This window comes from Capsicum annuum, chromosome 10 (assembly GCF_002878395.1).
Source record: "Capsicum annuum cultivar UCD-10X-F1 chromosome 10, UCD10Xv1.1, whole genome shotgun sequence".
Classification (NCBI taxonomy): domain Eukaryota; kingdom Viridiplantae; phylum Streptophyta; class Magnoliopsida; order Solanales; family Solanaceae; genus Capsicum; species Capsicum annuum.
Window position 1 is genome coordinate 169,545,881 of NC_061120.1, and position 21,816 is coordinate 169,567,696.

The window sequence follows — 21,816 nt, forward strand, 5'->3', positions numbered from 1 at the left end:
CATCATAGCAGTAAATGCTAATGATATAGTCTCTTAAAAAAAGGTCACTTGAATGGCTGAAATTAATTAATCTCTATTGACATCTTTTTTCTTTTTTTGGTGAACTGTAACAAACAGTGGAATTCAATTGACAGCTACAACAATAAAACTAGAAGCATATTTCTAATTAAAAAAAAGTGGCGACATTTCACCTCAAGTTAATAGGCTCTTGGTCAGAAAATTAAATACAAAATTACAAGTAATTGCAACAAAATTCAAATAAGTTAAGATCGATAATATAACTTCATTGATCATGTTTTCTCATTTAAATTTAGTTCTCAAGTTAACATTATATAAATGGTGTGACTTCTCTTAAGTTAATATTATAGTATGAATCTTTACTGATCATTATTCATTATTTAAACTCATCTCAAAGTCGACACTATATAGATGATGTGACTTCTCGTGGGTTGATATCATAGCACAATCGCTACACTTAAAAATTCCTTGCAGTGATTTTTAGCTTCAAACAATGACAAAACAGCAGTAAATAATAAAACATTCTCAACGATGTGACAACAGGATGTTATCCATCTGAACTCATTTTTGTTTTGAGCATAACTTATTCTGAAAAAGATGTGATAAATGAACGTAGTCCAATGACAAACTTTGTTAGCTTTGTAAGATTAACTCTCTTCTATTTATTAAACCTTCACTTCTAATGATACTTGAGTTGATCTTTACCCTGCAAAAGTAAGAATACGATGTGTATCAATAATCTTTACCCTGCAAAAGTAAGAATACGATTTGCATACACACTACTCCCGCAAACCCCACTTATTAAATTACACTAGATATAGTATTGTTTGTTGCAACTCTTCTCATTAAGCTTCCTCCAGCTGCTTCAATACCACTACTAATTCCTTTCTTTAATTTATTTATACAATCCAAGTCAAAATCTATCGAGTCGATTAATCATAACACAACTAAGCATTCTCCAAGTACCGAATAGTATTTCATTAAGAAAAGTCAGAGGACTATCAAGGAAGTGTCATTATCCATTGAATTTCGAACTGCATATATTATTCAATATTTGTACTAGTAAAAGATAGCAAGTACACTAAAAATAATTGAATTGCGCACAAATTAACTTCCAACTTGTCGTGCCTCAAAGAAGCAACCTAGTAACAAAAAGTTAAAACAAACTCCTGACAAATTCGATGTTCCAAAAATGACATTATCAAAGAGTTGGCCAGGCAAAAGATTGAATTTCGAACAGTGTCAATAGTGTCATTGACGATCAGGGATTTTTCAGTTACAGAAAAGCGAAGACAACAGATATGTATTCTTGATGAAATTGAATACCACATTATTTTCTGGAAGTCTGCAACAAAAGAATGCTATGGTAACATAAAGTGGCCTGCAATCTAGTTACAGGATCCAGTATTACCATTCAAGTTTCTAATTTTTCACTCCTGATATACCATTCCAACTATTGAGAAGAAAAGCTGCAAAAGTACATTTTACCAATTACTCTGACGAGGAATGCTGTTGACATTCAAAATTAAGGAACATCCAACTATTGTCCTAGATTAACCCGCAATAAACACTGCCCAAGTAATGAGAAATTGAATTGAAGGCACATAGCTGAAGCGCCTTAGTCTGGTGTTGGTGCACCTTGGTTAAGCTCCGCAAATCTCAGACCCACACGCATAGAATGCTTCAGGAACTTCTCAGCACATCGTCGGACACAGGTTTCCTCCTGTTTGTCTAAAGTTTTGCGTTTGAAACTGTCCACACAGTCTGTAAAACATCTTTCAACTAGGGAATTATACATTCTCAAGCTGCAGTGGTTAAAGACAAAAGAGACAAGGCATTTGAGTTATAACACTATTATCATGTGAAAGTACCAAGTGGAACAGGCAGTAAAACAAAATTAAATCCCATTCCAATTCTTTTCAATTTTCTACTTCAACATATTTTATTTTATCTCATTGGCGACAAAATATGCATACATTAGTGAAAAAGAATTGATAGTTCCCTATGTTCTGTCTCTGTGTAATCAATATCCAAACGGAAATCGACAATTGCATGAGTTAATTTCTCGGATGGTCACTAAACAAAAGTAGTTATCATCTCATTACGTCACTTTCTTTGTTGAAGAAAATTAAAATCAAGAAAAAGGACACTTTCTGAGATGATAACACTATTAGCTGAACATATGAGAAATCAACCCACAATTTCCAGTTTTCTCTGAATTCCTGTTTTGGCCGTAGTCCGTCCCTGGACGCTAAGTCTCAACTCAGGCGATAAGGGTGGCTACCATAGGAGTAAATGAGAGGAAGATGTGGAGATGAAAAGAAACAATTAGTCCACCAAAAGCAAAACGGGTGTGTGCATAGTAAAGAATAAACTTAAGATTGACACAGTGGAATGTCTGATTAGAAATTCTGTTTGCTACATATCATATAAAAAACGCATTTAACTAACTAAAGCTCAGATAGCCTCCCGATCTTTTTCCCCCTTAAATATATATTGTCCTGTCTTACATGGATCCTTCAGTAGCTTTGATGTATCCATAGGGAATGGGTGTAATTAGGGTGTCAGTATACCAGACAGATCAGCAAAATACACTAAAATTGACAAGAACATTGACATATCAATACCAGATACTTCTATACACACATACGTACATATGCGTAAATGAATCCATACAGAATAAACTTTTACAAAAATAGGAAACAGGATAATGCCAAGAAAAGATTCCCTTAGAATAGATACAATGACCCCTTTAAGCACAGAGAATTCAGCTTTGCTGTGAAGAGCTCTACATCTTGCCCTATTCAAGAAGTTCTTAACAGAATACTCCCCTTAGAAAACTTCAATATCATTTTGATAAGTCAAAGAATTCCATTAATAAACATCAAGTTGGCATCAAAAAAAATGTCAGGATGTGTATGTGACTTTGCTGGAGTCCACCATTCTTTTCCACCAAGTGTGCCCAACAGGCAACAATGCATACAAAATGGTGCTCTCCAGAGCACTTTGATATTTCCGAACAGGCAACTACTTTGTAGAAGCATTCTAAAAAAGAGCTACTCCCTTTGTCCCAATTTGTGGCATACTTTCCTTTTTAGCCCATCCAAAAGAATGTCACTTTCTATAATTAAATGGAATTACACTATAAAATTTCTCTTTTACCCTTTAATATAATAATTTATAGTCACATAAATGTCTATGGTTTGATCTAAACCACTAATTTCAACAGTCTTCCCTTCTTTGTTTTTAATTAATTAGCTTAAATAGATTTTAGGGTTGAATTTGGACCATAGAATAGAAAAGGATTCCCAAATTAATGTAAACCATGCCTGTTTTCTTTTGGATGGACATTAGTACATTACCCTTAAAGGGTTGTTTGGTGTGAGGTATAAGGGATAAATAGTCCCGAGATAAAATGAAAGATTATTTTATTTCATGTTTGGTGTGAGGTATAAGGGATAAATAGTCCCGAGATAAAATGAAAGATTATTTTATTTCATGTTTGGTGTGAGGTATTAGCTAGTACAGAGATTATTTATCCCACCATGTACACCATAATGATGGGATAAGTTATCCCATATACATGGTGGGATAACTAATCCCATTATCCCTGGATAACTCTTTCCCAACCAAAGGGTACACCTTTGTCAAAGTTTGAGTGGGCACTAAGGGAATTAGAAGTAATTCTAAACCTAGTGCTCCATGCATAATCTCCTTATTCCCTCATTTAAGGGTAGAGATTTGGAGGAGCAACTGTGAGTTCAAAATTATATCGAAATTATATGGCGGCTCTAATTCTAAACCTAGTGCTCCATACATGATCTCCTTATTCCCTCATTTAAGGGTAGAGATTTGGAGGAGCAACTGTGAGTTCAAAATTATATCGAAATTATATAGCGGCTCTAATTGTAAACCTAGTGCTCCATACATGATCTCCTTATTCCCTCATTTAAGGGTAGAGATTTGGAGGAGCAACTGTGAGTTCAAAATTACACCGAAATTATATAGTGGACACTAAGATTTAGGTTTACTTCTAATGCCCTTAGTGCTCTCCTCACAAATTTTAACAAAGGCGTACCCCTAAAGGTACTGCCCAAACATAAAAGACAGGCATGAATAATTGATTTGGTATTTCCATCTTCGGCTACAAATTCAACCACTATCTTCAAATCAATTTTGAACTCTAATAAATTAACTACGGTAACTCCCTGGTAATGCTTAATTAAGGATAATGAAATGAACTTTACAAGATTTGCACACATGTTACATTATTCTCAGAAGTTAATAAAGATAATATACACAAGTGTGCTCACATATATTCTTGTTTAGCAAGAATGCGTTTCATTTCGCTCCATGCTTAAAACCCCATCATGTCTCTGTGTTGTTGTTTTTTTGCGCTTTTATCCTTGGACAGAAATTGCCTAATTTTAGGAATTCCACGATACACACTTCCATTATGAACACCCTTGTTAATATGTAGAGTCTCTCATTCATAAACATTACATCAATCTAGAAAAGTTAATGCTCATGAAACCCTAGTGTTATCATCAATTTCCAATTCCTTTCTCAATGTATTACTCTTTCCTCTCCTCTACCATTTTCTGTGACTTCAGAATGACCAGATTCACTGAAATTTCAAAGACTTGTTAGCTATTATGAGTATAAGATTAGAAGGGCATAACTGGCGCTGACCATAAGAGTGTCATCCCAGCTTACAATATGCTGAATAAACCGCCTAATTCACACCAACATATTGACTCAAGCTTTGCTATAAAACCAACATTGGAACAAAAACATAACTTCTAATTTAATTTAAATATTGAGGAAATATATAATATTAGCTTTGGAAAACAAGAAAGTGCAACACGTTAATGGATTCTTGCCAACGGCGAACACCTAAATTTGCTCCAATTTAATTCTCGGAGAAGGGCCAATAATACCCCTCTACTTTCGATTATTTGCTGAATTCGAACCCCCGTTATACTATTTGGCCAAATGAGCCCTGACTGTTATAGTCAAAGTTTGATATATACCCCTCACTTGACGAATTGGCCACATGGCCAGCTCCCAACTTATACCTTAAGTTGTCGGACTCGAGTGCAGGTATCCGAGACGGGTACGGATTGGTCAAAATTTAAGATTCAGGGATGTAAATCTGAGTATGGATACCGGTGCGCGGATTCGGTTAAAAAATATTCAAATATTATAAAAATAGAGTTACAACGATATTCTAAAAGTCCGCTATTGAACTAAAACAACAACGCATCCTAACTTAAGAGTACTGTTAGGAGTTACTTTGGCCTTTTTTAGTTACTTTTGCAACTAGTTTTACTTTTTCAATTAGGAGTACTATTAGGAGTTACTTATTTTAAGTACTACTAGGAATCCTTTTTCAATTAGAGTACTATATAGACATGTATTATTTACTATATTTAATATTAACATAAGCTTTTTTATATTCTAATAGCTACTTCTTTGGAGGTAGCGATATGGACTGCATACATTCTACCCTCCCCAGACCCCACTTTGTGGGAATACACTGGGTTTGTTGTTGTTGTTGTAATAGAAATATAACTATTAAAGAATAACCTCAACTGACGGTTGTCTCTTTCTTCCCAACCGACATCAACATCTCTATTTCTTCCCAACCGATGTTGACAACTACCATTGACATCCCTTTCTTCTCCAACAGATGTCGACAGCTACAACAAAATTTATGACTGTAATTTGCTCCTTTAGTCGCCGATCATCCCCCTTCCAAATTACAGTCATCGACCATATCCCAGATAAGACGTAAATTTGTTTCATTTTTATTTAAGAAATCAAATCTCAATTTTTCCCCTCAAATGTGTTCTTGATTTTGGTCAACGTATCCAGATTCGTTTTACCAAATCTAAGGCGTAAGAAAGCACCCGCACATGCGACAGCGTAGCATCAAGACGGGTTTGGCGACAAAACCAAAGAGTCCGCACAATATAGCTTATACCCATTTGACTGGGTTTAACCCGCGACATACCAAAAAAAATAGCCCCAATTAGAACCGTCTAAAACTAAGATTAGCATGGCATAACTGGCGTTGATCATAAGAGTATCATCCCAGCTTACAAAATGTTGAATTAACCGCCTAATTCACATTAACATATTGACTCAAGCTTGCTATAAAACCAACATTGGAACAAAACATACTTTCTAATTTAATTTAAATACCGAGGGAAAGATATAATATTAGCTTTGGAAAATAATAAATTGCAACACGTTACGCAATGGATTCTTGCCAACTGCGAACATCTAAATTTGCTCCAATTTAATTCACGAAAAAGGGCCAAAAAATATCCCTCTGCTTTCGACTATTTGTTGAATTCTACACACATTCACACACACCCGTTATACTATCTGGCCAAATGAGTCCTAACTGTCAGTCAAAGTTTGACATATACCCCTTAATTCACGAATTGGCCACGTGGCCAGCTCCCGACTTATACCTGTTTGATCAGTTTTAACCCGTGATCCATCACAAAAACAACCCCAATTAAAACCTTCTAACCCTAATCAAAACTCTCCATTCTATTCCAACTAAAGGTCATAAACGGTTGCGCAAAGTACTAATTAAATCGATGTCAAAACAAATGCTTTTGAGGAATTGAAGCTTAGAAGATACGAATTTCCAATAAAACTAGTGTTATTAATTGATTTTCTTGTTTTAAGGTGTAGATTACTTTGTTGGTTTAGGGTTTAGTTGGTCGACCTGTTAATATGGAGAGAAAAGTGAAATCCCATTACGACAGGAAATCTACGCTCTAAAACAAGAAAATCAGTTAATAACACTAGTTCTACCAAAATTCTTACCTTTCTGAGCTTCAATTCCACAAAAGCATTTGTTTTGTCACCGATTTGATGAAAACTTCACATAGTCATTTATGACCTTCCATTGGAAGAGAGATGGAGTGTTTTGTTTACTTTGATTAGGTGTAGAAGATTTTAATTGGGGTTGAGATTTTTGGTGGATCCGGGTTAAACTCCACCAAACTGGTATAAGTTAGGTAAAGTGTTGGAAGTTGGCCATGTGGCCAATCTGTCAAGTGAGGGGTATATATGTAGAATTCAACAATAGCCAAATGTAAAGGTATATTTTTGGCCCTTTTCTGTTTAATTTATGCTAAACTCCATTTTTAAGCTTATTTCAATTGGTAATTTCAATCAACTTCTCAATTTTAGTACATTTTTAATTGTTTCTTAAAAAAGATACCATTAAAGATTTTTCTTTATTTATTTGCCCATTTTAGGATTAAATAATTAATTACTCAATCGATTATTCAAATTAACTAGTTAAGTGGCTTAATTAATTAGCTTAAATAGTTTTTACGATAGAATTTGGAGTCAAAATAGAAAAGTAATACTAAATTGATGGTACAATGTACGTGCCTGTTTTCTTTTGGTTGGACATTGCCCTTACGGGTTCCCCTTTGTCAAAGTTTGAGCAAGGTATTAAGGGAATTAAGGGAATTAGAAGTAATCTGAAACCCGCATGCTCCATATATAATCTGCTTATTCCTTCAATTAAGGATAGAGATTTGGAGAAGCAATTGTGAGTTCAAAATTACACCTAAGATTACATAGAGGCCACTAGGATTTGGAGTTACTTCTAAAGCCATTAGTGCTCTCTTCTCAGATTTTAACAAATTTGTATTCTACAGTACTGAAGGAGAGACTAGGAGTAACTGATAAAGTTGTTGTCATGTGACCAAAAGGTTATTGGTTAAAGTCTTGAAATAGCCTCTAGCATAAATGCAAGGTAAGGTTGTGTACAATACATCCTTGTGGTGGGGCCCTTCCTCGAACCCTGCGCATAACGGGAGCTATAGTGCACCGGGCTTCCCTCTCAAAGAGTATTGTCCAACCAAGAGAAATAGGCATGTACAATGATTTGATATTCCTTTTCTACATTCCGCTACAAAGTCAACCTTAAAATTGTCTTCAAATCAATTTTGAACCCTTATTAATTAAGGTAACTCCCTGCTGCTTAATTAAGGTTGATGAAAATGAACTTAACAAGATTTGTTCACATGTTATATTATTCCCGAAGTAAATAAAGATAATATACACAAGTGTGCCCACACATATATTCTTGTTTTGCACATTTTTAAAGCATGTGCTCTACGCTTAAAACTCCATATGTGTGCCCACACATATATTCTTGGTTTTGCCACCAAATTAGTCTCGACACAACACTGGCGCGAGTGTTTCTTATGTCTCAAATTCAGTCAAATGAATTTGGATACGTTGACCTAAATCAAGAAAAAATTTGAGGAGAAAACTGAGATTCGATTTCTTAGAATAAAAATGAAACAAAATTATGTCTTACTTGGAAAAAGCTCGACCGACAACTATAATTTGGAAGGGGTCCGATCGATGATTGTAATTGGGAAGTGGTCCGATCGGTGACTGTAATTTGGAAGAAAGAGAGATGACGACGTCAGTTAGGAAGAAAGAGACAGACATTTGTTGGGGTTATTCTTTAATAATTATATTTCTATTAGAATATAAAAGATCCATACTAATATTAAATATAGTAAAATAATATGTCTATATAGTAATCCTAATTGAAAAAGGACTCCAAATAGTGATAGTACTCCTAATTGAAAAAGTAAAACTAATTCCAAAAGTAACCTAAAAAGGCAAAGTAGTTAAAAAAGACCAAAGTAACTCCTAATAGTACTCCTAATTGAAAAAGTAAAATTAATTCCAAAAGTAACTAAAAAAGGTAAAGTAATTAAAAAAAGACCAAAATAACTCCTAATAGTACTCTTAAGTTAGAATGTTTTCTTGTTTTAGTTCAATAGTGTATTTTTAGAATATTGTTATAACTCTATTTTATAATATTTGAATTTTTTTAGCAGAATCCCTGCACCTGTATCTATACTCGGATTCGCACCCCCGAATCATAAAATTTAAATTTTGACGAATGCAACTCTAAGATCCACACCCGTATCGAATACCCACACCTGAGTCCCAACAACTTAGACTGAACTAACAAGATTTGCACATGTTATATCAATTTCAAAAGTATATAAAGATTATATACACACGTGTGCACACACATATATTCTTGTTTTGCAGGCTTCTTCACTAAAACATGCTTTTCATTTGCACTATACGCTTAACCATCAAGCCTTAGGGGTCGTTTGGTAGAGTGTATTAGAAAATATAATGCATGCATTAGTTAATGTGTACTACTAGTACCTTGTTTGGTACGTCTTTTTGCTTATGTATAACTAATGTAAGCGTTAGTTAGACACTCTATTGTGTATTGAAGTGTGTATTAGTAATACACTCCATTTCCTATGTATTAGTAATACAAAGAGTTTTAACGCATGCATTAACTTATTAAATGACCTTAATACCCCTAAATTTCCCTCTCAAAATATTTCACAATTTCTTTTCCCGTCATTTTAATTTTCAACAGTGAATTTTCTCAAAACATTTCACAATTTTTTTTCCCACCATTTTAATTTACAACAATGAATAGTTGATTTAAATAACCGCAACATATTTTTGCTTTGCTTCGAGGATCTTTAAGAAGATTTAAAAATAATTCTTCAAGACTATTCCTTAATTTTATATCTTGTATTTTATTTTTATTTCGACTATGTTAATTCATCGGCGTAACATTTCATGCGCAAAGACAAAAGTCTTGCAATTAATCCTAAGTCTCTATATACTAGTTCAACAATACTAATTATGTTTGAAGTGGCAAAAGAACTTTGTTGCAAAAAAGTATACAAAGTCAAAGAAGGGTATTTTTGTAAACAAACACTTCTGTTATAGAAGTTATGTACGATATATTATTTCTTATACATCAAACCAAACAATGTATAAGAAACAATACATGCATAACTAATATAAGCATAACTAATACAAGCATTACTAATACACTATATTCTGCATTGTTCTTATACACTCTACCAAACGACCCCTTAGTGTTTTTTGGGCTCTTTCTTTGATAACACTACTTACCCCTAGGAATTCCACATTACATACTCGATACAAAATTTCATATGAACATCTCAGTTACTCAGTAGTCTCTTATTTATAAACATCACAGCAATCTATAAAAGTTAACGCTCAGGAAGGCCTCGTGCTATCCTCAATTTCCAATTTCTTTATCAATATATTACTTTTTCCTCTCCTACAACACTTTCTATGACTTCAGAACAGTTAGATTCACTCAACTTTAGAAAACTTATTAGCAATTATGAGAATAAGACTAGCCGTCAAAACTGTTGCTGATCATAAGAGTATCATCCCAGCTTACAACATGTTCAAAACACTAAACACTGCCAAATTCACATAAACATATCGACTCAAGCTTGCTAGATCAGGCATTGGAACAAATTACCACATACTTTTTGTTATATTTTAAATACTGAGGGAAAGGAATATGATATCAGGTATGGAAAATAAGAAAGAGTGCAACACATTACTCAATGGATTCTTCCCAGGTGTGAACACCTAATTTTGCTCCATTCTAATTTCTTCTAAAGTTCATTTTTAGATTAGTTTGATTAACTTCTCAATTTTTGTGCATTTGTAATTGCAACTTTAATTCAAAAATACCATCAAGAGTTTTTTTAATTCTTTATTTGCGCAATTTAGGGTTAAATAATTCAATTAATTAGTTGAGTGGTTTAATTAATTAACTTAAATAGTTTATAGCATTGAATTCGGAGTCAAAGAATAGAAAACAATACCAAATTAATGGTACACCGTATATGCCAATTTTCTTTTGCTTGAAACATTACCCTTAAGGGTATATCTTTGTCAAAATCAGAGTAATAGGCATTAAAGGATTAGAAAAAATCTTAAACCCTACTACTTTCTATATAATTTCTGTATTCCCTCATTTGAGGGTAGAGATTCGGAGAGCAACTGTGAGCTCAAAATTATACCGAAAATTATATAGAAAATATTAGGGTTTAGGATTACTTCAAATACACCTAAGTGTCCTCTTAGATTTTTAACAAAGTTCCCTTAAGAGTACTCTCCAACCAAAATAAAACATGCATGCAGCAATGATTTTTATATTCCTTTCTATCTTCGGCTCCAAATTCAACCCTAGAAACTATCTTCAAATCAATTATTCACCCCTAATCAATTGAACTTCTTTTGCATGTTTCTCCATTAAAACATGCACTTCATTTGCACTCTGCGCTTAAAACTCTATCAAACCATAATGTTTTATTGTTCTTCCATTGATAACACTACCAAATTCTAGGAATTCCACGTTACACACTCAAAACACACTTCCTTTATGAACACTACTGCTAATCAGTCGTCTCTCATTCATATTCATCACATGAATCTAGAAAAGTCAATTCCTTTCTCTATATATTACTCTTTCCTCTCTCCATCACATTTTGGGACTCCAAAATGACTAGATTCACTCAAATTTTAAAGACTTGTTAGCAATTGTGAGTATAAGACTAGCAGTGCATAATTGGCATTGATCATAAGAGTATCATCCTATCATCCTGCTTACAATATGTTGAATGAACCGCCTAAATCACATTAACATATTTACTCAAGCTTGCTAAAACCAAAATCAAATTACCACATGTAAGTTTAATTTAAATATTAAGCTTCCTATTTTAATTTAAATATTAGGGAAAGGAATATAATATCGGCTTTGGAAAATATGAAAGATGGACGCCCGGTTAAAAGTTCCCCATGTAAGTTTAGAAGTTATTTACTCTTACTCTTTGCCGGCAACAAATCAAAACTGTCTTTCCCTGCTATGAAAATAATAGCATGGGCTAGTTGCATATAGTTATGGTGGAGGACATAGTAAATCATGTTCGGAATCCTTATTTCCTTGTAGATCTTGATACAAAATGTTGGAGGATGCTTTTTGTGAGGGATATTGAATTTGAAGCTATACAAATAAATTGGGACTTAAAGAGTAAAAGGGATCTATAGACTAGTTTGTATAAGCTAAATGCAAGCTATAACATTCTGTTTTACAAAATCTACAAAAGTTTGTAAAGACAGCCAGCTAGGCTAGGCTATGCGCGGGGTCCGGGGAAGAGCCGGACCACAAGGATTTATCGTACTCGGTCTCACCTTACATTTCTATAAAGGTCTATTTCCACAACTTGAACTAGCCATGAACTCTTGGTCACATGGAATCAACTTTTACATTTACTTATGCACACACTTTAAATTAGTTTTGATTACTCCCCCTAAAAGAAACAAGCTTTTTGAGAAATGACATCATACAAACATTCATGTTTTCCACCAAAAAGTGGTATATCTTTCTTAATCAAATCCCACCAGAGACAAAAGACACTAAGGGATTGTTTGGTGGGAGGTATAACGTGGGATCAGTTAAAGATATCCCATGCATAAAATTTATGTCATGTTTAAATTTATTCCCGAACTAATTTATACCATCAACCAAACATTATATAAAACTAATATTTCCTCCGTCTCAAAAAGAATGACCTACCTTCCTTTTTAGTCCGTTTCAAAAAAAATGACCCCTTCACCTTTATGGCAATACTTTAATTTCAACTTTCCACATGGCATGTTTAGGACCACAAGATTAAAGGGCATTTTAGTACATTAGATACAACTTTAATTTAAGGCCACAAGATTCAAAAATTATCTTTATTTTCTTAAACTTTGTATCAAGTCAAAATAGGTCAATTCTTTTTTAAACGGAGGGAGTACCTTCTTTACTCTTGGTATAATCCATCTTATCCCATCAAATGTGGGACTATTTTATATCACCTTCCATATAGTATAAAATAGTCCACGGATTATAATCCTGGACAATTTAGTCTACATACCAAACGATCCTAAGTGATTTCTTATTATTTATTCTTTCTTATTATTTATTCTAACAGATAGAGTTATGTGATTGTGTTAGTGTTAATAGTGCCGTGAAAATAATATGAGGTGACACACTGGTCCAGACACCACGGCTATTAAAAAAAAAAAACAAATTAATTTAGAAAGGGGATGGAAGAACCTGTCACGGACTTGGAGCTGCTCAATCATGGCAGCCATTCTAAGTTTATCAGCTTCAGGAAGTGAATCCAAATCTCCAATCATACTCTTATCCATCTTGTCTTGATTCCTCAATCACACTATACAAGTAAGCAGCTATTGGGTTTACTGGAAAATGTTTTTTTCTTTTATATGTAAACCCTAGACTCTGTACGAGGTTGGCAAAGAACTCACGTGTCATTTAGACCCCTCCTACTTTTTGAAACTACACTTTTTCCCCTTGAGTTTTTCTTCACTATTTCAAGTAGGCGCACGGGCGGACCTATGTTGGATTTTGGGATGCTCCGATACCTAGTCGATGTGGAATAAATATAATTACATAAAAAATATATGAAAATAGATATAAAATATATAAAAACACCCACAATAATCAAAAGTTGGTTGGGTACATTGGCATTTAGGTTGATCTTAAAGTCCTTCATTGGAAGGAGGCCTCGAGTTCGAACCTAATTTAGGTGATTTTGTACTTTTTTTTATTTTTAAATTTTTTAAGCACACACTAACCTTAAATCTTAGATCCGCCACTGATTGGCGTTTGGTCATGAAAACCAAATAAAAATTAGAGTTGGAGTTAGAGTTGTGTTTGATAATTAATGTTAGGATTATTTTTTAATTTTTGTGAGATAAATAGGAATAAAAGAGGTGAAAACAAATTTTACCTAAGAGTTCCGAAATATTTCTAAATTTTATGGCTAAACACATTTTTTGAAATTCAACTCAAAAAAAAAATCAAAAGAATATTCATGGCCAAAAACCCTCTAAAAGTATAAATTGTTTCGAAATAGAAAATTTTACTTTGAGTAAGATAAAAATACTTTTCAATTAGAGTTCTAGGAAGCTACTTTACCCTAAACCCCTCTTATTTAAAGGGTAGAAACAGGTATCTTGAATATCCCATAAACTGATGGGTATTCGTAAAAAGATCAAACATGGGATATTCATAAAGAGATCATCCTATGTTCGAGAAATACGCCCCTAACTACCCTCGAATTACGGAGAAAATCGAGAGAAGAATCAAGGGAGGAACAGATTTGTAACCACATCATTTATCAATAAAATTGTTGTTTCTTTATATTTTTATTTGTGGTTGAAGTTTATTTTTTATAAATTAAATTATGTTGAAAACAAATTGGCACGCCCAGTGGGACCAAATCTGCCCTTCATCTCTTCTCTCGTAGATTAGATCTGTAAATTTGTAGCCGCCGCATAAAGATGAAAGCTCTATTGGTACTTCAAGACTCTTCATAAAATCTACACTTCGACAAGTCTTGAAGTAGGAGGCATTTGTAGACATCTAAAATTTGTAGGACTCTTCAAGAAGAATCCAAATTCTGTTGGAGTTCTAGGAGGCTACTTTACCCTAAATTCCACCTATTTAAATGGCAACATATTCTCTGAAATAGGCATCTTGAATATCCCATAAACTGATGGGTTTTGTAAAAAAATCGAGATCTCCAATATCCCACAAAATCATGGAATATTCATAAAGAGATCATCCTATGTTTGAGAAATACGCCACTAACTGCCTTCAAATTACGGAGAAAATCAAGAGAAGAATCAAGGGAGGAATAGATTTGTAACCACATCGTTTATCAATAAAATAATTATTTCTTCATATTTTTATTTGTGGTTAAAGTTTATTTTTCATGAATTAAATTATGTTGAAAACAAACTCATATTTTAGAAGATAAGGGGGATTCCAACTTGCCTGTGATAGTTACATCTGCTTCTGTCCCTGAAATCTTAATTTCAGGCATTTGTGATCCGGTCATCTCAGACAATCTACTTTTAGAGCTTGATGAATCAAATAATGATTTTTCTACAACATTCGACAATTAGATATATGATAATATTTTTCAAAGAGTGAGGCAAATTTTTCATGAGTTCTCAATTGCCGCAATGGTATTGAGATTATTAATCTGGTTCTCAATAAAGATCAAGATCCGAAGAATGGAGTTTGTAAGAATACCAATCTCGTTCTCAGTGCTTATAAACTTGCCCTTAAAATTAGCAATGAAAAGGTACTATACTTCCATATGAAGATAGTGAGAACTCAAGTCCTGATGTGGATGGATCATATGTTTGGTAATTGTACCCAAATAATTGGGCTATCTTTGGTGGACAATGAAATGGTTGACTCATTTCGAAAATTGTGCGATCCCCTTTTTATGGATGGCACGATATTAATGTCCAAGCATATATTCAAACACTTTTCGTTCGATCCCAGTGAGTCTGTTCCTGCATTATTTATGTTCAAGAGCTTGCATATACATTTGGACATATCACACTATTTTCTGTTACAATATATTTTGGTATATTTGGCGTTGATGGTACTATGAATAGTGGCAAGTTATTTAATGAAATTTCTAGTAACAAAGTGAATGTTCAAACTACTCAACCTTGGTTGCTATGACTACTTTCAAAACCACCTTTCTCAGTTTTATAACTGGATTTCATTGCCCGAGTTACGCAATCTAATATAGAAAATAAACTCAGCTTTGATGGGATTGTCATAATTGATGGAGATGATTCAAATGCAAATGATTGTCTTCTTGTTATTCAAGTTGGCAAGCAAAGTCAAAAATATGCAGAGCAAACTATGATAACACTCAAATTATTCAAATAGTTATCGTCTATTAAGAGTGACAATATCCATGTTTTTGATTGGTACATACCAGGTACACTAGATCACGTATTTGTCTCAAGTCATAACACATGCATTGATATTAAGATACTTGATTTGGAGCCCACAAATATCAATATTCTTGACTTGAACCTTAAGGACAACTTGACAAGGTTCTTATTGAGGATGGAAGTATTGTTATGAATTAATCTCAACCTACATTAATGGTTATTGGATCGAGAAAAGGTGATAGGGTCAAAAGATTTTCACAAAGATTTATTTGGAATGAAGACCCATTTAATGTCTAGTTAAAAAGGAATAAGGAATTAGAAAGGAAGGTTATGTGTTTTATGAAAGAAACTTTTGTTTCCCTCATCATCTTTTTAGAGTCTAACTTTTTATCTTTATTCTTATCTAATTCTTTAATTTCTTGTAATTTTAGTATTTACCATTGTAGTTCAACAGTATAAGCAAATTGCCATTGTAATATGATTATCAATGATTACGTAATATTGAGTATTTTGTGTTCAGAATCGGATTTGTTGCATTTTATACATTTACTTTTTATAATATTTAAGCAATATTGATTTATTGTATATATGCATATTAAACAAAATACATCTCTCTCTCTCTATGTGTATATATATATATATATGCAAAACAGTGGGATATTTCAATAAAAAGTAAAAACAGTGAATAACAGTTGTATATTTCAAAAATAAACAGTGGGATATTTCAATAAAAAGTAAAAACAGTTGAATGATGATTGATTTTTTAGTATATCAGTTTGTAAATCCTACTCAGTACTCCCTCTTTCCTACTGTTTCTTCATGTTTATCATTCTTATAGTTTATATTTTCCCCAGAGCTTTTTTTTTTTTTTTACTTTACCCTGTTCATCTCTTCCTCTTAATCTATGTTCTTAACATCGTACTTCTTTAACCACACCCCGAAAGATTTTTGTCTGGCAGCTAACACTCGTCCTTTGTCTATTTTGCAGACCTATTGGACTATCAAGGCCAGAATTCCTAGGAATTTACAGGTTAATCCATCGTTGGTATTAAGAAATTAAGAGGCTAACCATATACTAAGGGTAATAAATTTATAGAAAATTTAATTTACATGATTTACAAAAAATATGTAACATAATGTTAAACATGGATATAAGAACATAAATATTTTTTTTGTGGGGAAAATATGTAAATAAGAACTTACATGAAGTAACTAGGAGAGAGGTTTCCCTTTCGGGAACCCCCTTAAGATTTGAATAGAAAACTTGACACCTTTGTTTAAATCAAAATGATACAAAGTTTATACAAGAAAGACTGGCTTGGATAAATTTTTTGGGAGGAAGGGTTTACACATTTCAAGTAGGTTTTGAAGTTGGTTCATTTCACTCTGCATTCTTTCCACAAAATGTGCGCCTTTTATAGGCAAAATATACATAAAGGAGAGGTTCTAAAAGCTACTACGTGGCCTTAACACAGTTGGCCAACACTTTTTGATAAGGGATAAGAAAGAAAATTTAATAATGCAAGTCGGGTACTCTTTGGGCCTCATCGTCACATGCGTTATTAATTTTCTTTCAGACTTATTTTGACGCTTGCTTCAACAGTTTTTCTTTCTTTTGGAAAGTAGTGATAAAGGAAGCACTCTGACTCTGACTATTACAAGACATAAAGTAGGCATCCCCACTTGATTATGCTAGCTAATAATACAAACTATGGAAACTGTAGATTATCTTTATGTATCCAAGTTGTGCAGGGCAATGGAGTCGAAACTCATGCCTGAGTCGTCGTCTTCATATGGATCCTGGGCATCCTGGAATTGTGCAATACTATCTTCTTTGTCTGATCTTGCTGAATTATTATCTGTATTATTTATCTCTGGCACAACTCTATCTAGCTGTTCGTCTGGTTGTCCATTCATGTATTTATCTTGTGTCTGGTTGTTGAAGAATCTGTCTAGCGTCTGTTTAATTATTGTCTCTATTGTTTTGTTTTTTCTCTTAGATATTAAAGTCTTCTTTAAAGTCCTATGTCCAGATCTTGTTAATTTAGCTTTTGATGAAGAACACCCTTCATCCTCACTTTTTGGCAAAGTGACAGCCATTAACGGATTTGATTTGTCTTTACCGATCACCGTTTGAACCGGACTAGCTGTACCAACATCCGGTACAGTGGATTTCTGAGCATTTAGTGGAAAATGCACACCCTTTTCATTCATTTTTTGAGGAGATGGAGAACTCTGAGTTGGAGTCTGAGTGTGTGCATCCGTTTTGCTAGCTGGATTCTGCTGGCTGAGTCTTGTTTCTAACATTTGTATTTGTTTGATCAATCTAGTATTTTCCATGAAGAGTGATTCTTTTTGGGCATTTAGCTTCTTGAAGTTCTCCGTCATTGAAAAACAATGGTTGCAAAAAATAATCTTTCCAGTCTCTTTTTGCAAATTATACTGGGGTATTTGGTCTGGATTTTGTCTAAGGGAAGGAGAAATATAATAATTTGGCCCTAAATATCCTCTAGCATGATTGGTAGCTTCGGTAAAATCATTAAAACCTTTAAAAAGAGGGGTTTTAAAACCTTGTATGGAGTCTAATACTTCTAACCAAGTTTGGAAGATTCCGTTAGTTTTTCCATGAATGACTACATAGTATTTAAAACGAGGCCTACTTTTTTCTGCCATGTAATGGCATAAAGAGTTCATAGATGCCATAAAATGATTACGGTTTTGTCTATTATAAGAGATCTAGAGGTTATCTACTAAACAACTTTGGGGTCTGTCTAAAACGTAATCTGGTCTTACTCTAAAGGATATGTTGCTCTCAGGGTATGCAATTAAATTAAATGGTCCGAAATGAATTCTCTCCGTTGTCTTTAGGGATTCTAGTGGTCTAAAATTTAAGTTACCTAACATTGTTTGTTGGTAAGACTCTAAAGACGAAGCTACACCTTTGCCTTTGTCTGCAGGAGGTTGTCCTGTTGGTCTCATGCTGAAAACAAATGAGTACAATTAAACTCATTTATTTATTTATTTCTAGTTGTAGTCTAATTAACTGGTCAGCTAATTTGTTTTCTTTTCCTTTTATATGTTCGAATACTATATTCTTATAAACAGATATGGTATCTGTAAAATTTAGCCATCTTCTTCTACTACTGGTTTTGTCATTTATTTTTTGATGAAATTTAACTATAGCTTCACAATCTGTTCTAACTAAAATTTCTTCTTTATTTAATATATAAAGTTTGAAAACATTTAAACCATATATGATAGCTAATACTTCTAAGTGTATAGCACTCATATTTTCTTTTTCTTTATATGCCCCACTCTGGTATCCACATATTTGTTCTTCATTTTTATTACTGTATTTATTAGGTCTTGCTTTTAAGATAGCTCCCCATCCTAAGTCACTTCCATCCGTTTGAATAATTAAATAGTCTGATTCTAATGGAATTTTTAGGTCTGGGATATTTTTGATTTTTTCTTTTATTTTTTGGACTAATTTAACATCTTCTATATTAAAATTTTTCTGTCCTTTACTACCTGTTTTTGCATATAATGGTCCTGCTATTTTTCCTAAATTTTGAATAAAATTTCGTGCATAATTTACCAATCCTAAGAACTTTTGTAAATCTTTTGTTGTTTCTAATCTATCTGGCATTTCTAGTACCTTCTTCGCTATGTGTGGTTGTAGTTTTACTTTTCCATTGCCCAGAGTTATTCCTAGAAAATTAATATAAGTCTTGCATAACTCCATCTTCTTTTTACTTATTATTATGCCATGTTTAACAAATAGTCTGAAGATTATTTGTAGGTGTCATATATATATAAAGGAGAGTTATATGCATGCTTACGTGGCATGCTTCATAAGCAAAGAAAAATATTTATCTTTTTTCTCCTATTTTTGAGTTTTTCAAAATATTTTATAAGTTATTGTATTTATGAAGAAAAAAATTGCACATTGGATAAGGAAAATAAATGGCTATTAAGTGGGAAATTTATTTTTGCTTATTCATATTCTATTTTCCATACTATATATAATCTTCTCAATTTTTTGGAGGGTCTTATGATATATTTTTTTCTCTTCTCCTTTATTTTCTTTTTCCTTTTTTGTTTTAGTTTTATTTTATATCATTGATTTTAATGCATATTATTATCATCTTATAAAAAGGATGGTGAAGATGAAGTTGTTTGATATGAAGAGGTAAGCGAATAATTTGTAACAATAGCATTTCACAATATTGTCATATGTATACTAATGTGTGGCTTAAATCTCATTCTTGACATGTTTAATGTTTTGTTGGCATATTTTGTTTTTGATTGACTTTGATTCTGTCAATATTTAAATTATAATGCAAACTTTGGATATTGATCACAAAGATCTAATTTTTCCCTCTTTTTGCAGGTTACTTATTATTGTCAAAATAATGATTTGTTTTTAAGTTGGAACTGCTTATCCAATGAAAGGTTTAGTAATACAAAATACAATTTATTCGGCTAGACATTAAATTTTTCATTTGTCCGCAAGTTGAAATTTGTTGTTGGAGGGCCTGCTCCTTAATCAGTCTCTGTTTTGAGCTCTTAGTGTAGAAAAATTTTTAGTCGGAGCGATATCTGATCCTATCCTGTGTGAATCTGCATTAATCGAACTCGAATGGAGGTTTCAAGTACTGAATGAAAAACTTAAAAAAGAAAAACTTATCGCGGGAGGTTTTTAGATCAAATGGGTTCGTAATTGTTCCATACTGAGATGGTACATACTCTTCAATTTTTAGAAAACTCAAACAAAATATTAATAGAAATTTCAACTTATCAAATTATTGCTCTCCATAGCTTTTACTTGATGCTAGGGATCTCAATAGTCTGTCTTTATAAAGAAAGAGATTTTCTCCATCTTTGTTCAAATATATATGTTACGGGGTTAGACTTTCGTCTTCTTTAATTATTGTTACGATTCATTGGCTTGCTATGATGGGCATATACCGCTTACATTATTTTATAGCATTCTTCTTTATGTCATTTTTTGAAACGCTTAAAGTTTTAAAAAAGACAAATATATAAGAGGTAATGTTCACTATATAATGATAACATAATAATCTATTTTAAAGTATTTTTATTTTTCTTAAATAATTTATTTAATAAGTCATTTTCATAACTTACACCACTTCACATTCCCATAACTTCTATTCAAATAATAACCATTAATTTTGTACTTTTAACTCGCATATTGCCATCTTTATAACTCACGCTCTTAATGATCTTCATTGCTCAAGAAAATTAAGAGTTGTAAATGGACAAATTAAGGATCATCATATACAATATTTTAATTCTATATAAAAAGCCTTGTGTAGTTATTTTAATCTTGTAAGGTATAATATTATACACTTTAGAAACATATGGAGAAGGAAGTTATGAAATGTTGAAGAAGGTTTTGAATTTTGTTGATAATCCTGTGCGGTGCGGAAGAATTATGGATATTTACACAAGGATCTACATGATTTATTTTTTCTATGTTTTTTGATTGAAAATAAAAGTACGTTATTTCAAATTAAAATCTCAACTCCATTGAATGTGAAATAGAAATGAAATAAAATTGTTAATAGAGAATAGATTTTAACTTATTGATAAAGAATGTACTATTTATCATTTAATAAATGTTACATTATTAAATTTTCTTTTCTTTTATGAAACGAAAACATTCTTCATAATATAATTATAACAAGTTATAACATTACAATTAGACAATAAATCTAAAGTGAATACAAAATTAATCTAAGAAAATAATTGATTTTTTAACATCGCGCGAAGCGCAACTAATTTCCCTTGTTATTGAAGAAACAATGTTTATTAAGCCCTATTTGAGATTTAAAAAAAAAAAAATACTTTTTTAAGAAACAAATACTTTTTTAAAAGGTAGGTATTTGACTAACTTGTAAAAGTACTTTTAAATAAAAATAGAAGCAATTTTTCTGTTGTTGGGAAGAAACAAAAAAAAATAATTTTTTAAAACATTAGAATCAGAAGCAGAAAATTATTTTTTCAATACAAAAATATCCCTAACACTTATACATATACATACATACATACATACATACATATATATATATATAT

General features: G+C 32.5%; 1 protein-coding gene across 1 annotated transcript; it reads right to left on the bottom strand.

Moving 5' to 3' along the window:
* Nucleotides 1-1,243: 1,243 nt before the first annotated feature.
* On the bottom strand, nt 1,244-13,290 carry LOC107877944 (mitochondrial import inner membrane translocase subunit Tim9). The gene is made up of 2 exons (XM_016724768.2): nt 13,046-13,290; nt 1,244-1,823 (listed from the first exon to the last, which is right to left on the bottom strand). The coding sequence occupies exons 1-2, from the start codon at nt 13,138-13,140 to the stop codon at nt 1,637-1,639; spliced, it is 282 nt and encodes a 93-aa protein (XP_016580254.1). The 5' UTR covers nt 13,141-13,290; the 3' UTR covers nt 1,244-1,636.
* Nucleotides 13,291-21,816: the final 8,526 nt, after the last annotated feature.

Excerpts from the sequence above, each read along its gene's own strand:
- LOC107877944 (XM_016724768.2), bottom strand. The coding sequence starts at position 13,140 with ATGGATAAGAGTATGATTGGAGATTTGGATTCACTTCCTGAAGCTGAT. Across the intron at positions 1,824-13,045 it reads CAGCTCCAAGTCCGTGACAG|CTTGAGAATGTATAATTCCC; the intron begins GTTCTTCCATCC and ends TAACCACTGCAG.